This window comes from Ornithorhynchus anatinus, chromosome X1 (genome assembly GCF_004115215.2).
Source record: "Ornithorhynchus anatinus isolate Pmale09 chromosome X1, mOrnAna1.pri.v4, whole genome shotgun sequence".
Classification (NCBI taxonomy): Eukaryota; Metazoa; Chordata; class Mammalia; order Monotremata; family Ornithorhynchidae; genus Ornithorhynchus; species Ornithorhynchus anatinus.
In genome coordinates, this window is record NC_041749.1 from 97,941,599 (window position 1) to 97,959,411 (window position 17,813).

Sequence of the window (17,813 nt, forward strand, 5' to 3'; positions counted from 1 at the left end):
AGTGACTTGCCCACAGTCACATGGCTGACAAGTGGCAGAGCCGGGATTCGAACCCATGACCTCTGACTCCCAAGCCTGGGCTCTTTCCACTGAGCCACGCGATTAAGACTGGGAGCCCCATGTGGGATAAGGACCATGTCCAACCCGATTTGCCTGTATCCACCCCCAGAGCTCTGTACAGTGCCTGGAGCATCGTAAGTGCTTAACAAATAGCGCAATTATCATTTTTATTATTACTGAATCCTGAGTCTGGGCTAGAAAGGAAGAGGGGGGCCTTTGAAAAATAACAGTCAGGTTTTCAAGTTAAGGAATGAATATCTGCTGCTTCTCATTTATAAAAAGGAAAACTATATGGAATCTTACCTCTACATGTTCCTCATTTTGAAGTACAACGGGTGGAGCAGGCTGTTGACTTTACATCAAATAAAGCAGCGGCCAAAGGCATGCCTACACAGGGGGAACTCTGTTTAATAACAAATCTTGAGGAACAAGGTGTCAGGGCTACTTCATTCCTACCCTAGTGAAAATTTGCTGTAATTTGTGAAGAATTAAATATCCAAGTCTCTGTTTGCCCTGCAGCCAGTCCTTTGATCGTAAAACAATTCATTTCAAGAGAAAAGTTTGCAGATGTTGTCCTGAAGAGATTTCAGTCCTCATGGATGGAAAAGTAATAATCCAACATTCTGCAACTCCGTAAGAGGACATGGAAAATTCTAGGGCAGGAACAGCTATTCAGCAGAACATTTGCCAGTGTAAAGTGTTCCCTTCCCGCAAATCTAAGCCTTGAAAGTATGAAAATGTATTTATATGTGTTCATTATATTTATTATTTTTATGCTGTACAGTGGAGCACGTATCACTTTATAGAGAGCACTTAAAAATGAATCCAAAGTCAGTTTGCAAAATAAACAAACAAAAATCAGTTGGAAGATGCAATGCCGCTATTTCCTGCATTTTCCCCCAGTCTTCTTCCGTTATTTGTGAAAATAAGTGCAAGCTTAAAAAAGAATAGATTTGATCCCTTGCATAGAAAGCATTTGTTTATTCAGAATTTCAAGTCCGCCATGCTTTTTCATTTTTTCAAAGGATTTAATGGTTCTGATGTTAAAATAGACTCGTGAAAAAATATCCAATTAAACTTTTTTTCTGCCCTGCAAGTTCCTGAATTAAGGAGTGATTTGCTATTTGACCTGTATTCTATTTTCAGTAGGATATGATCGTGACAATGATCACAGTACTGCTTCTCCTTTGGTCAACCGTGGGATGGCAGGCAGATTCATCTCAAGGAAAGGAAGGTAAGGCACTTTTATAGAGGTCAGTGTATGTTGCTATTTCAAATTTGAAAAGAGTAGCCGCATCTGTTCCGTCAAAAGCACCTCACTGATTTTGATAAAGGGGTTGGAGGAAATGAAATCCTCTTAGTGCCATGACAAATTCTTATATCGGGCTCAGAGGAGTATATTAAAACTCTCAGCTCCTCAAGGCCAGGGATCATGGTGGTTCCCTGCCATTGCATGTTACCTAAGGGTCGTGGGACTTGGGAATTGGCAGTGAAAAAGAGGACACTTGGGACACATTTTGATGCATGAACTCAGTTCCCTTGACAATGATCTTGAATATTTGTGTGCATTTTGTGGCCACCGTGTGTTAAGTGGCCCATTTAGCCGAGTTTTAATGGAACTGCTTTTTATTGTCACTAATGATGTGGGAGTATAGGTATGATTTAGTAATGGAGAAGGGGAAGGATCGTGCAAATGACCAAATGAAGAGAAAACCAAGGAACTTTGAGGAGATTTTCCACACTTTGATAATTTAAAATTACCTAAGAACTTGGATCCATACCCTTTAAGGATTTGATATTTACCCCACCTTCAGCTCCATAGCCTGTGTGTCCATATCTGTAATTTATTTTACTATCCATCTCCCTCTCTAGCCTGTGGGCAGGGAACATGTCCACCAACTCTGTGGACACCGTGTACCCCTGTTGTTTTGGTTACCCCGTTGTTGGTTAGGGATTGTCTCTATTGCTGCCGAATTGTCCTTTCCCAAGTGCCTAGTCCAGTGCTCTGCACCCAGTAAGCGCTCAATAAAAACCATTGATTGATTGGTTCCTTTTCTCTTCCTGCCTCTTTCCCTTTCTTCTCTTCCTGTCACCTCCCTGTATTCTGGGTCCTCAGTTCTTCGTTGCATATTTCTGTTTCTTTCTCTCTCCATTTGCCTTATTTGTCTCTCTTTCTGTCCTGAGCTCTAGTTCCTTACATGGTGTCTTCCCCTCTTGCCCAGCCCCGGTGACTCTTCTCATTTTTCCTTCCCATTCTCCTTTACCACTGCTTCTTCTTGTTCCTCCTTGTATTTCTCTGTTCCAGCTTTTGTACCTTTCCCCTCTCACCTCTTCCCTTTCTGTCCCCCACTCCCTCTCCCACTCTGGTTTTGTCCCCGGTCATCCTACTGCCATGCAGACAACTCTTGCCAACAGGGCAATGGAGAAGCCATTGGCAGGCCAACAGTCAGTTTACCTGTTTAGGTAGAAAGATAATAACCACTCCCCCCCTTATCAATCAATGGTAATTATTGAGTGCTTGCTGTGTGCAGAGCACTGTACTAAGAGTTTTATCATCTGTAATGTGCTCTTCAATGTCCAGAGCAATAGTTTTAATAATTGCTTTGGAATTTATATTACACAAGATTCAATGTTACATATTTTTTCCTTCAAGCAACAGTCTTGCTTCTCCCACCAGTAAACTTCACTATTAAAATCACTGGATTAGCTAAAGTACTTTTACATTGGGAACCAAATCCAGATCAGGAACCAAAGAACTACCATCTAGCATATAGAGTGAAAATTAACCATCCACAAGAAGATGATGTAAGTTTAAAATCTACTGTTAATTCCTATTCAGTGTACATATTGGTTTGGACTGGATTTTCTGTATCAAATTTAATTTTCAAATTCATATATGCTCTGGGATAGAAAGAATCACTGCAGTGTCATCTTCCAGAGGGAAACCCAACTTCCAAGCTTCTGTCCCAAAAGACTTTAAAAAAATGAGACTAAAACTTTCATGCACATTGCACAGGTACAAGAGAAAAGGGGGGATTTGGCATGCCCTTAGGGTTCTTGTCTGTCCGTCTCCCCCGATTAGACTGTAAGCCCGTCAAACGGCAGGGACTGTCTCTATCTGTTGCCGACTTGTTCATCCCAAGCGCTTAGTACAGTGCTCTACACATAGTAAGCGCTCAATAAATACTATTGAATAAAGATTCAGTTTAACTTGAAATTCTAAGAATGGGCAAGACTTGGTTTTTCTAAGTCTCTCCTCTCCTACAAAACCCAACAGGCCTCCATGCAGACAATATGGAAATTCAGGTTCAAACCAAATGTTCATTTTGTGCAGACTGACTTTTCATCAAGAACTAAGATTTTGCTTATATTTCAGGAAGTGGAGAAAATGTATATTTAATTGAAATTAGTGAAACTGATGGGGTTGTCTCACTGCAACATACGAAATCATTTTTATTTTATTTTAGTATGAAATTGAGGAAACCGAAAGTACATATACAGCAATACTTCATACAGGCTTTTCTGCAGATGTCCAGACAATATTTTACAACGGTGGCCATTATCTAGAAAGTAAATGGGCTTCAGCTGATCTTCAAGCACCCCCAGGTAAGGCCAAGTTCTGGCAGCTATCTACATTTATGTAATACCTAAAATATGAAAGTTGGAAAATTAGGAAAAAAGTGACATCCCCAGTCTAAGTAGAAAGTAAAAAAACCTTCTTTAGGGATGGACTATATATACTAGATTCCCCTCTCAGGGTCGCACCTGGAGAGTTTCCAGTACTCTTCCAGTCTCGACTACAGGAGGGAGAGTCAAGCAGAGGCCTACCCATTCCATTCCTAGCTTGGTCAGTGGATAGCGAGTGGAAGGCAACCTGCTACAAGTCAAAACTCCCCTGTGCTGGGAGCAGCGGCATGGGAGAGAGTCAAGGGTGGAGACTCAAGTTTACTGCTCAGAAGGAGGCAGTGGTAAACCATGTCTGTATTTTTACCAAGAAAACTCTATGGATACACTACTAGAGCGATGGCAGATGGAGGTGGGGTGTTCTGGGAGAGGTGTGTCCATGGTGTCGCTGTGGGTCTAAGTTGACTCTGCAGCATAAAACAATATCCTAGATTGGAGTGACCAGAAGCAAATAGCAGCGTGAAACATTGTGCCCTAGTGTAAAGAGCACGGGCCTGGGAGCCAGAGGACCTAGATTCTCATCTTGTCTGCTGTGAGACCTTGGGCAAGTCGCTTCACTTCTCTGTGGCTCAGGTTCATCATCTGTAAAATGGGGATTAAGACTGTGAGTCCTATGTGGGACAGGGCCTGTGTACAACCTGATTAATAATAACGTTGGTATTTGTTAAGCGCTTACTATGTGCCGAGCACTGTTCTAAGCGCTGGGGTAGACACAGGGGAATCAGGTTGTCCCACGTGGGGCTCACAGTCTTAATCCCCATTTTACAGATGAGGTAACTGAGGCACAGAGAAGTTAAGTGACTTGCCCAAAGTCACACAGCTGACAAGTGGCCGAGCCGGGATTCGAACCCATGAACTCTGACTCCAAAGCCCGTGCTCTTTCCACTGAGCCACGCTGCTTCTCAGCGTGGCTTGTATGTATCCTAGGGCTCAGTACAGTGTCTGGTGCATAGTAAGTGCTTAACAAATACACTTAAAAAATAAGGTGAGTGGTGGATTGGAGAACAGACACCTGGCCATAGGTAACATTTTGAATGAAAGGATGGATTTCAGATGATAACCCCATTATCTGGGACTTGGTATCATCAAGATTTTTGTCACCTCTAAATGGTGATAAGTATTAAGTTGATAACCACAGAATTACTAGAGGATACCTTTCTAGTGGTATTTCTGAAATTATAATTATGATGGCATTTAAGTGCATACTATGTACCAGGCACTGTTCTAAGTGCTGGGTAGATACAAGGTAATCAGGTTGGACACAGTCCCTGTCCCTCATGGGACTCACATTCTTAATCCTCATTTTACAGATGAGGGAACTGAGGCACAGAGAAGTGAAGTGACTGGCCCAAGGTTACACAGCAGACAAGTGGCGGAGCTGGGATTAGAACCCATGATCATTGGAGAGCACTGGAGAGCTCAAATGAGTAAACATAATGAACATTGTTTTAAAGACAGGAATGGGCCACGAGGTATATTGTTTCAGTTTATCAATCAAACATATCTACTGAGCTCTTACTGTGTGCAGGGCACTGTACTATGTGACTGGGAGAGTAAATATGACCATCAATCAATAAATCAATGAAAAGTATTGATTGAACATGTATGTATATGCTGAGCACTGAAGTAATAAGAGTTGTGGTCAAGATATTTATCAAGCACCCACTAGGAGAAACACACTGAATTAAGCTCTTGGGAAAGTACAGCAGAAGCATGAGACAACATTCCCTGTCCACAAGGAGAATATGCTCTAACAGAGGAGACTGACGTGAAAATATTTACAAATAGGATAATCAGAATTAATGACTTGACTGTACAATCAACTACACACACACACACACACACATTACATCAACACGCGTGTGTGTGTGTGTGTGTGCCCAGGGAGAGTATAAATAGGTATGTCAGTGCTAGAGGTGGCCAATGGGTTGATGTAAGTTGGGATGTTAGGCCATAAACTGTTCTCTACTATTCCTAGCTCAGCTCCTCCACTCCAAACCAGAGATGTCTACACCATGTTGATAAGAGAAGGAGGGGAAAAGGATCTGATATAAGCAAGATGGTGGTTGCTTTTATGCTGTTAATTTTTTTCTTTGAAATGATCTGCTACCAAAGAATTAGTAGACATGATTTTGACCCTCAAGGAGCTTATGTCCTAGTGGGGGAAACAAATTACAGATAGGAGGAAGAAGGAAAAGGGAATATGTACCTTTTGTATGGTACTTGTTAAACGCTTACTGTGTGCCAGTCACTGTATTAAGCACTGGGGTAGATACAAGATAATCAGGTTGGACACAGGCCCTGTCCTACATGGGGCTTACAATCTGTCAGAAGGAGGAGGATTTAGTCCCCATTTTGCAGATGAGGTAACTGAAGCACAGTTAAATGAAGTGCATTGCCCAAGGTCATGCTGCAACAAGTACCAGGGCTGGGATTAGAGTCTAGGTCCTCTGACTCCCAGAGCCAGGGTCTTTCCACTAGACCATGTTGTTACCAGTCAGGGTCCCTTTCAGGTCCATGTTTGTAAAATGGTATGGTATGGTATGATGGTATGAAGGTATGGTACAATTCATGGTACATGGTACAGTATGATGGGATGATGGCAATACTGAGCAATCCCCGAGCAAAAGCTTTCCCCACTATGGATAACTTTGCTGAGAGGCAGAAGCTAAAGAAGACATTGCTACTGAACTCTGGATTGACAAAAAACCCCACAAGTTCAGTGAGGACAAACCGTTTACCTCTAGTCTCTGAGTTGTGAGAGCTATAGAGAAACAATAGAAAGCCACTGTATTATTGATGATAATAATAGTAGTAATATTCATTAAGTGATTACTATATGCTAAGCACTGGGATAGATTCAAGATAATCAGGTCAGATAGAGTCCCCGTCCCACGGTATAAATGGGAAGAAGTAGGATTGAATCCCCATTATACAGTTGAGGAAAATGAGGCACAGAGAAGTGAAGTGATTTGCCTAAGACCACACAACAGGCAGAGCCGGGATTAGAACCCAGGTCCTCTGAATCCAGGCAGTGCCCTTTCTACTAGGCCATGCTGCTTCCCGTTCTGCTGATGGTTGGTTCACATTCCCCAAAAGTTTTCCCTGCCTCCCTGCCCTCCCACAAGATGGGTTTAGAGTACCTTGTGGGGAACTGTTTAGTTTGGGTTGGGCTTGGAGTGATTCCCACCCCTTCTGAGTACTTGGTTCAATTCACTCCTCTGGGATCCTTCAATTTTTTCCCACCCCCATCATCTGAGACTCATCTGGGCATAGGGAACAAATAGAAGAAGAAAAAGGCGTGATTCCTCCATTACTCACTGGACAGTATTTATTGAACACTTACTGTATGCAGAGCACTGTACTAAATGCTTTGGAGAATACAATAGAATTAGCAAACACAATCCCTGGCTTCAAGGAGTTTACAATCTAAAGTGGGGGGGAAGGTGAGAGCAGATAGTTGACTGCCAGAGAAGAGCTGGCAAGGCAACCAGATATAAGTTGAGGAATAAATTCAGTTATATGGATGTGAGAGTAGATGGAAATCATAAACCTAAGTGGAGAAGTAAACCAGTAACAAATACAAAGATAAGTGCCTTGGCCCACTGGCATGGCTGAGATGAGTGTGTGACCAGGAGGTGGGGAGGGGGAACTTAGGGAAATTTATCTTGGAGGTGGCCCTTTAGAAGGACTCTGAAGAAGGAAAAGGATTATACCTGGCAAAATAAAATATTTTGCCCACTGAGTGACCTTAGGCAAGTCATTTAACTCCTCCATGCCTCAGTTTCCTCATCTGTAAAATAATAATAATGATGATATTTGTTAAGCACTTACTATGTGCCAAGCACTGTACTAAGCTCTGGGGTGGATGCAAGCAAATTGGGTTGGACAAAGTCCCTGTCCCATGCGGCGCTCAAAGTCTTAATCCCCATTTTACAGATGAGGTAACTGAAGCACAGAGAAGTGAAGCAACTTGCCCAAGATCACACAGAGCAGACAAGTGGTGGAGATGGGATTAAGAACCCATGACCTTCTGATTCCCAGGCCCATGTTCTATCCACTACACCAAGCTTTTTCTCATGGGATTAAATACCTGTTCTTCTGGCTACCTAGATCATGAGTCTCATGTGGGACAGGGATTGTGTCTGCCCAGGCTATCTTATATCTGGCTATTCCAGCACTGAGTACAGTGCTTAAGAAATACCATTATTATTGTTATTATTATTATAATTATTGTTATGAGCTTAGATTCATCAAGTCCAACTGGGAGTTGGATAGACCTACATGAAAGAGAAGTATCTCCACATTCATCAAAGCGTTCTTTAATATGACTGACAGCCTAACCATAGAATCCAAAACGGGTAGTTTCATCAACACTGAGGTGAATCTGTACCCACATGATTGTGGTTACAGAAACCTCCTGCCACCATAATCATCAACAGTATTTACAGGGATACTTTTGAAAGAAAGCCCTGTCTACTTTTATTGGATACCTAAGACATTTTGCTCTAGGCAACTTTTTTTCCCCTCAAAATACTACCATTACAGTTGGATTTCAACCAGTTGCTAGAACTACTAAGGAAGACCTTGGCTCTTTGCATAATGTTCAACGATTCACCTAAAACATGCCTATACTAGATCATCAGTTAAGCATTGTTGTGAAGCACAAAATAATTGAATGAGGCCCCTGCCAGAATCGTGGACAGTTTGAGGGTAACCCAAATGACTCTAGGTGTTAGGGTTGGTCCAAGAGATGTACAGCAGCTTTGAGGTGGGTGATTCAGGGCCCTTCCTAGGTTTCCAATGGGTTTGGGAGCCCTGGAGTGACCTAGTTCTTCTCTGGGTCCCCTGAAACTCTCTTGTTCACTCTGAAATCTGAGGGAGGCTCCAGAACTATCCCAGCTCCCCAGGAATCTGGGAAGGAATATTCTAGATCGGGGCACCCTCTTGCCACCTATCAGGTGATTGTGGCCTTTTGTGGGGGGGAGTCTCCTGGAAGTTTCCAGAATCCCCCGAGTGGTCACAGGGTACCTGGAGACTCCGTGGATACCCAGGTAGGAGTATTGCTAAATTTCAGAGGCATTTTGGCTTCCCTTGGAACAGTACTGTTATTGCATTCCTAGGTGCCACGTGGCAAGAAGCAGCCTGGCACTCACCATTAAATTTTCAGTGCCATCTATCAAGGTTACTAATGTGCACCGGCCACAACTAATCCTTTTTCATTCAGCCAACTTGTTTCCGTTCAAGGATGTTGACTCCACTTCACACAAGTTATCCAGAGTGGTCTGCTGAATTTTTCAACTGTGTTATTTCTCTTCAGCTCAGGGCCAACCTGCAGCTGGAAACTCAGGGATTAACTATGACAGTAACCAACTGTCTCCCTCCCTCATGACAGCTTCACTGCTGACCTGCGGACTCAGAGGCACGTGTGACATGTTGGTAGAACTGTCAGCCTCCAGGTGCCAGAGAACTCTGATTATTTGAGGTGTTCCTCCTACCCTTTTTCGTACACAATCTGCTTTCCATTTCCACGGTGCCCTGAGTCACACTTGTTCATCCAGCTCCCTGTGTTTCAGTGCTTGGTCTATATTCCACAGTTGTAGAGCCATGATAATTCCTGGCATAAACACTAGATGAGCATTCTCTTTTTCAGAATATCCATTTCCTCTTACTTAGTAATTCAGTTCACTATTGCTCTAGAGATATTTTATACCAGCTCAATTCTAAATACTCCAATTATTCTGCGAAGCCCAAAAGGCACTCTCTGCTTAGCCTGATTCCTTTTTCCCCCACAAATACATTATTCCCAGTCTATTTAAGAAAAAGAACGTATAACCGATTTCAGATATCCATCTGATGCTCTTGTCTAACACATCTACACCCACACATGTACATCTTTGTGTTTTTACATACGAGGCAAATATTCAAATCCAATATGTTTTAAAAATGAATGAGAATTCAGTGGGAGTTAGACACAGTGAAAATTTGAGTAGCTTTTGAGGTACATTGGATCTTCGTGAATGCTGATTTTAAAAATAATTTTGTTGTCTTTGTAGGTTCTCTTGGGACATCGGTTACTAATTTGTCCTGTGGTATCAACACTTTGCCAAATAATTTTGTATCTCTATATTGCACCTGGGAAGTTGGGGAAGATGCCCCAGAAGATACTCAATACTTCTTTTTCTACAGGTCAGTGCCTATTTAAATGTGTAAGTGCCTATTTAAATGTGTACAAGTGCTTAATGTCTTCAAGTCTTATAATTTTTAGAACTTTTCCATTTTAGGTATGGGGAGTATACTGAAGAATGCCAAGAATATAGCAAAGATATATGGAGGAGAAATATTGATTGCTGGTTTTCAAGGACTCACATTTATAGCAAAGGCCAACTCAAACTTGCAGTTCATGTTAATGGCTCAAGCAGACATGCGATAATCAAGCCATATGATCAACTATTTGCTCTTCATGCTATTGGTAAGAAAATATTTTTATTCAAAGATCTCTGAGTTATTTTCAATCTGCAAGATGGCTACCCTGCTGTAGATATGGTTTTCTGTCATTTGAACATTTTCCAGGAATCAAACGAAATAATTGCAGAGTAAGTTAACTTGCAATGTAATGATAAAATAATGTACTCCCAGCAGTGGGTTCTGACCCAAATTCCCACAGTGGAAAAGGGGCCTCAAGGACTCTTGTGAACAGCCTCTAATTTCCACTTGGAATAGGAAACAGGGACCTCCTCCAGGTTGGCATCAGGAAATCTCCCCTCCCTGGAAGAGGGGAGATTTTTTTTTTTTCTTCAGGGATGGTGGGGAGGGGGTTCCTCACTCTCACATTGGAGGTTCGCGTCTCAGTGGGTGGTGGGGGGGTGGGTGGTCCTCTTCACATGCTACCTCACTACTCTTAATGGAGTCGTGCAGCTTCATTTGCCTGGAGGTTTCTCCCAAATGTTCATGGCAAGTTGGTCTTAACCTATGTTCCTGATGTCACAGTCAAGAAATGACTCACAAATACTCAAATTGGTTGGCCCAATTCTCTTGTCGGGATTCCCAAGGGTGAATCAATCATATCCTCTAGTGCTGCAAAGAGGAAAAGAAGTTCCCCTGCTGCCTTTTCCCTGATTCTCCACTTGAACTAAGTGTAAATGAAGAATTGCTCCTTGGAATGCACCTGGAATATGTCATCAGCTTTGAATTCAGGGGGTCACACTTACCTAAAAGAAGGCAGCTAAGTTTAGGGCCCAAAACAAAACAAAAAAGTCCTCAGCCCCTGGCAGTCTCCCTCCCTCCCCCAATCTTTCATGTAACAGAGTTTCACTATTTGTTGTTAATGGAACTAGATATGCTCTTACTATATGTCAAGCACTGTACTAAGCACTGGGGGAGATACAAGATAATCAGGTTGGACACCATCACTATCCCACATGGGGTTCATACTTCTAAGCAGAAGGGAGAACAGGTGTTGAATCTCCATTTTACAGATGAGGAAACAGGGAAGCAAAGTAACTTGCCCAAAGTCACAGAGCAGGCAAATGGCGGAGCTGGGATTAGGCCCATATTCTTTCCACTAGGCCACACTGCTTCGCTATTTCACGTATATTACAAAGATTACCTTCTTGAACTCCCAGCTGTTTGCTCAATTTAAGGTGGCCCAACTGACAAGCTTCTTTGCCACCCTCTGCACTATCCCTCATTCAGCCACTTTGAAGAGTTGTCAGAGGGAGAGCAGAGTGGCAGTTTGGAATTGTGAGTTTACACTCTCCTGTTCTCCCTGAGCCCCTAAACACAAAGCCACAGCTACACATCATCCCTGCATTAGGATCATAGAGCTTTGCCAAAGCATCCCATGCTCCTGAGTCTCCCCCAGCGACCCAGCACAGACCATCCAACGCCCCTGAGTGCCCCCACCCCTGCGATGCAGGGTAGGATTCTTGTCCATGAGAAGAAGTGTGGTCTAGTGGAAAACGCATGGGCCTGAGAGTCAGAGGACCTGGGTTCTAATCCCATCTCTGCCATTTGCCTGCTCTGTTACCTTGGTTAAGTCACTTCTCTGTCTCTGTTTCCTCATCTGTAAAATGAGGATTAAATCCTACTTAGAGTGTGAGCTCCATGTGGGACTGGGACTGGGCCCAATCTGATTATCTTGTAGCTACCCCAGCACTTCATACAGTGCTTGGCACATAGGAAGCGCATCATTATTATTATTATCATTGCCCTTTGCCTTCCCAGTGTAGAGTAGAAGAATTCTTTATAACCTTACAACAGTCTGTTCTCCCCAGAGGCAAGAGCAAGAAAATTGGGCTTTGTGTGACAAGTAAAGGCATCAATTTATCGAGTGCCTTATGAATTGTGGCTTTTACCTCAATGTAGATCAGGTGAATCCTCCAGTGAACATTACTGCAATGATCGAGAGAGATTATCTGTCTCTCCAGTGGGAGAAACCAGTTTCTGCTTTTCCAAGTCATTGCTTTGTTTATGAAGTGAACAATTATAACTTAAAGACTGGGTCTGAACAGGTAATTATTTCATAAATTCTAGACTATGTTGCATATGCTTCTAATGAAATTTCAATTTTTGTTTTCAAGCTTGTGCTTTCTTGAACTGATTATGAGATCAGTAGCTCTGCCAATTTGGGGTTCTCACAGATTCATATTCTAATAGGCTCGAATAGTTGCTAATTGGCTTTGTGTACATGGAAAATTCCCCACTGGGTCCCAGTGGTCTCGTATTTACTAAGAGGAATCACTCCGATTCCCACTGCATTGCGTCGATGACTCGATGGACTCCCCAAATTCTAAAATGCAAAATAGTATTGAAATCTGTGAGAGCCACATACTCCAAGTGGACATACAAATACAGACCACAAAGACCCCCCTCTAGGAGAAGTGTTCTGAGGAAATGATGCTCTTTTGAGAATAAAGTAAGGTATATGAAATACTGACTTTGAAAGAGCAAGTATATAGAGATTATAACCTTTCTGAGTAATAACTGGAGTAATTGAATTTTCTGTGCTTTTCTTTGTCTGGACAATGAAAGTAATGGGTTGATATTATTTTGTGTAGAAAGCGACCATTGAAGCAAATACACTCAGCTTAGTAATTGATGCTACTTGCAAATACTCAGTAAAAATAAGAGCTACCGTGCATTCATCATGCAGATCAGAAGGACTCTGGAGTAAGTGGAGTGAACCAATCTACATTGGTAAGAATCAGAATGCTCTTGCTATTTTGGATTAATCCCCAACCGATGTTACCATTTCCTAGCTCTGTGCCTTGGCACTGTAATGACAGACAGAACAAGAGCCTAGAGCAGAGCTTCTCTAGAGTTTTCACCCCCATCTGCCCATTCGTCCCACCATAGGAGGATGATATACAGTGTGGCATTTAAGCACTTACTACGTGCCAAGCACTCTTCTAAGCACTGAAGTAAATACGAGATAATCAGGTCCCAGCTGACTGAGAAGAGTCAAGAAAGACTCACTTTTATTTCACTCAGGAAAGGAGAGGGAAGTGGGGGATAAGGTGATTCTGAGGGATGAGCTCATCTGAGAGCAGTGGAGGTCAGGGGAACTACTTTAGCAGCAAGGGGCAGAGAAAGGCAGTAGGAATCATTTCAGGGACCTAGGCCATTCCCCATTACCTGAATTCCCACCAAAAGGCTAATCAGAGGTTGGCAGGTCTTGACCCCACAGTTTGAGAAACACTGGTCTAGTGTGGCCTTCTAGGTCAGTAGGTTAAAACAATATCTATGTCAGTAAGAACTTTCACAAGCCCACAAAATATTTCATTGCTTTTTCTCCACATTTATCAATATTTCCCCTCCCTTCCCCACACCCCAACTACTGACTTCTCCTACAATTCTCCAAATTAATAGAGTCTGTTACCCACTGAGTTTCCTCCCAGACTCAGATTCCCGTGAAAACCTAACAAACAAGGTAATAAAAAGGAAAAGTGGAGGCCATTTGTTGTTTTTATTTTATGGTTGAAATATCAGTGTGGGTAGATCTGGCTACAGATATATTATTGATTGCTTGAATAGGTCTTTTAGTCTCTTTGGCTCATTCTCTCTCCCTCTCTCTCTCCATGTCCTCTTCCCCCCCACATACACACATCCCATTTGCTAGATGAGGAATGAAAGTTCAGAAAGATTAATTGTCTTGCTCAAGGACATAAAGCAAGTCAGTGATGGTAAGGCTGGGAAAAGAGTTCACTCTCCTGATTTTCAGACCAGACACTAGCAAAGGGTTTTTTTGGGTTTTTTTGCTGCTGTATCAATTCCAGGGGGAGGTGGGGTTGGGAAAGAAGGGGGTGCATGTGTCAAGAGTTCCCAGTTTCTTTTCTGTTTATTCTCACAAAGAGCTTACACTCCACAGCTTGCTGCTGACCCCTTGCCCACATCCTCCCTTGGGTCTGGAACTCCCTCCCACTTCATATCTGACAGACCACCACTCGCCCCATCTTCAAAGCACTTTTAAAATCACATCTCTTCCCAGAGGCCTTCCCTGAGTAGACCTTCATTTCTTCCATTTGCCCTCCTTTTTACAGTGCCTATGCTCTTAGATCTGTGCCCCTTAAGAACTTGATATGCACACCATTCCCCACTCTCCTCTGACACCTGAACAGAAGCCAGGATAGATAGAGGAGAGAGGGGGGGGGCCCTAGCTTGTGGCAGGAACCTGGGAGCGGTAGTGATGATAATTGTGGTATTTTTCAAGTGCTTACTATGTACTAAGCTCTGGGGAAGATACAAGATAATCAGATCAGACACAGTCCCTGTCCCACATGGGGCTCACGGTGTAAGTAGGAGGATGAACAGGTAGTGTGACAGGCAGAAAAAAATGCACAAAAAACCCAGCAGCACCTCCGAGCCAGGGAGCACCGTGGCACCCAAATCCTAGGCTACCTGGTGGAGAGAACCTTCTAATGTGCTACATTTGGGAATAGGTGTTAGAAGTTGCCATCAGCCATACTAAACCATGCTGCTCCCCTGTTTTGTGTTTAAGACTGAACTATTTAATGTGGAAAAATACTTGGTTCAAAATACATGTAAAACACAAACTTGCCACATCCATGCAAAGTAGAACACAATGGTATTTGTAAGGAGTTTCTATTTTGAGCCTATATTTAATTTATAATTCACTTTATGCTTAGGATCTTCCTTCCCATTAATAATGTTGGTATTTGTTAAGCACTGTTCTAAGTGCTGGGGTAGATACAGGGCAATCAGGTTGTCCCACGAGAGGCTCACAGTTAATCCCCATTTTACAGATGAGGTAACTGAGGCACAGAGAAGTTAAGTGACTTGCCCACAGTCACACAGCTGACAGGGCCGGGATTCAAACCTCTGACTCCCAAGCCCGGGCTCTTTCCACTGAGCCACGCTGCTTCTCATTATTGTTTCCTATGTACAACTTCCTATTTCGTTCCTGAGCTCGTTATGCTTTTCCTCCAGGTGTACTTGACTGGGGTTATCTATAGTAAATCCCATCTCTTTTACTTTTTCCCATTTCATGAAGATGAACCGATTACTATTACTAGTTGCCTTAAATCTATCTCTTCTGGAATTTACTCCCCTTCTTCGTTTAGTATCATTAGTGAAGGTAATCAATGCAGTGATACTGCTTTCATCAGGATGATTAATAAACATTATAGAAAGCCCGGGCACCTCTGGATCCTTTTACATGGCCCTTCCTTAAACCTTGAAGTGCTTCATTAATAATTATATGCCGCTTGTGGCATAGCTGGCAATTTTAACTCTTCATTCGTTTCCTCTAAATCATCCCCTCTGCCTCATTCCACCTTGTCTCCAAAGGCACCGGTCTACTTTAGGATCAAATTTTCACAGAAGATTAGGCTTTTGAGCAAGGATTGTTAAATATACAGACTCCATTCACTTTATACGGTATTTCCTGATTGCCGAACAGGTTTTTTCAATGGAAGTAACAGTTTTATTTTATCGTAACTCGTTATCAACTGCCCTTCCTCCACCATGCCCTGTCTTTCTTATCTTATGGGTTAACTTTCTTAACTTCCTACTTTTAACATTTCTTTCTCAACCTGCTATCTCCTGTTTACCAAAGTCCTTTGTTTCCTCATACCTATGTTGTAGTGAATTGTTAGCTTTCTGTTTTCTAAATCTCATTTCCATCAAGTTCTTTTCTTCCAACACACTGAATGAGTTTCAGTGCCTTGGCAAACTAAGAAAATTTTAAAGTTGCTAGTGCTGTAATTTGGCCTCCACTGTATTAAGCTCTCAGGGGGAAAGAATGCTTAGCTCTTTGCTCTTTGAGAGAAATTGACTTGATTTCAGCATTTCTAAGAGCTACTTATTCCAAGTTGCTTCTAGCCAGCCATAGCCACAGCTTTAGTCTTCCTGAACCCAGACTGCCAATAATCTTGTCCATTAATCACTGTAACCTCAAATAACAGCTTTCCTTTAATACTGTTACACTTTTTAAATCCAGAAACCGAAAACCATCCTCTGCTAAAATGAACTTTGAAGGGCAATTACACATTGTAAATAAAATCTCTCTTTAAACTGCTTTTGCTGGGGGAGCTGTTCTGCATCCAGGGCCCCATCAATCAATCCATCAGTCACTCGTATTTATTAATTCAATTCAATCGTATTTATTGAGTGCTTACCATCTGCAGAGCACTGTACTGTCTACTGTGTGCAGAGCAGTGCTGGCTGCTTTCTAGAGTACGATAGAATTAGTAGTCATGATCTGTGCTCTCGAAAGTTTCACCGTCTAGTGGGGAGACAGACACTAAAGTCTAGTGCAGATAGGTGGATTTAATGGAATATACAAAATATGTACATAAAGCAGTAGCATCGCCTAGTGGATAGAGCACAGGCTTGGAAGTCAGAAGAACCTGGGTTCTAATACCAACTCTGCCACTCGTCAGCTGTGTGACCTTGGGCAAATCACTTCACTTTTGTGTGCCTCAGTTATTTCACCTGTAAAATGGAGATTAAGACCGTGAGCCCCATGTGGGCCAGGGACTATATCTGACCTAATTAATTTGTATCTACCCCATTGTATAGTTTAGTGCCAGGCACATAGTAAGTGCTTAACAGAAACAATTTAAAAAATTCCTATGTGGGGGTTGTGAGCACTTTAATGGCACAGTAGTGCTGGTGAAGGGGTTGTGGGGATATAAAGTTGGGGGATTAGAAATTAATTGGGCAAGACCTCCTGGAGGAGAAGATGTGGTTTCAGAAGGACTTTAAAGATGGGGAGAAGGGGGAGGGATTTCTAGGAAAAGAAATGCTTCTTCACACAGCATATAGTAAGACTATGGAATATTTTTGGTTTTTTTGGCTACAGAAAGTTGGGCAAAGTTTCTTCATGGAAGTTCTTCATGGAAAGTTCTGCATGGAAGAAGGGTCCATAATGAGTTACTCGAGGGAAAGTTAGGGATGTGAGGTGATCACATTGAGGGATTGAGGGACAGAATACTCAATTAATTGGGCATGACAAAGCAGTTTGTGGCTGGGGAGTAGGTTAGATTGAGAGAAAGGAAGAGAGCAAATTGGGTTGCAGTGGGTAAAGAGAATGGATAAGTAAGAGGGACAGATCAAGGACCTAAACCAAAAGAAGAACTGATGCTATTTAAGAGAGTTTTAGAATTCCCTCAGTGATGGTTTTCTGATTCATTCAATCAATCAATCAATTGTATTTATGGAGCACTTACTATGTGCAGAGCATTATACTAAGTGCTTGGAAGACTACAATACCACAGAGTTGGCAGAAAGGTTCCCTACCCACAAGGAGCTTACAGTTTAGAGGGGGAGGCAGACATTAATACAAATGAATGAGTAATTTGATGAAGATTTGTAGCTGACCCCCATAGAATGCCTTAAAAGGGGTCATTTTCAACATATCTTGTTCATCAAGAAGCTCATATTGTTAATTACATCTGGTTCATTATAGCAAGTCTCCAAACTGTACGGTCATTGCGGGAAGGGAATGTATCAATTTATGGCCTAGTGGATAGAGTACAGGCCTGGGAGTCAGAAGGTCATGGGTTCTACTCCTGGCTCCGCCACTTGTTTGTTGTGTGACCTTAGGC

General features: G+C 42.4%; 1 protein-coding gene and 1 non-coding gene across 3 annotated transcripts in view; both read left to right on the forward strand.

Annotated features, from left to right (window-relative positions):
• The first annotated feature begins 1,058 nt into the window (after positions 1–1,058).
• The window catches only part of IL5RA (interleukin 5 receptor subunit alpha), a 41,867-nt gene continuing 25,112 nt past the window's right edge, over positions 1,059–17,813 (forward strand). For both annotated transcript variants that reach the window (XM_039910429.1, XM_029049901.2), the window contains exons 1-7: positions 1,059–1,294; positions 2,714–2,865; positions 3,528–3,666; positions 9,801–9,933; positions 10,029–10,216; positions 12,112–12,257; positions 12,804–12,942. In XM_039910429.1, coding sequence (XP_039766363.1) covers positions 1,213–1,294; positions 2,714–2,865; positions 3,528–3,666; positions 9,801–9,933; positions 10,029–10,216; positions 12,112–12,257; positions 12,804–12,942 — 979 coding nt within the window. In that variant the 5' untranslated portion in view covers positions 1,059–1,212. The remainder of the gene's footprint in view (positions 1,295–2,713; positions 2,866–3,527; positions 3,667–9,800; positions 9,934–10,028; positions 10,217–12,111; positions 12,258–12,803; positions 12,943–17,813) is intronic.
• Positions 3,808–3,945, forward strand: LOC114806840. Its single transcript, XR_003754898.1, has one exon. It is a non-coding gene; the product is annotated as a small nucleolar RNA SNORA7 (small nucleolar RNA).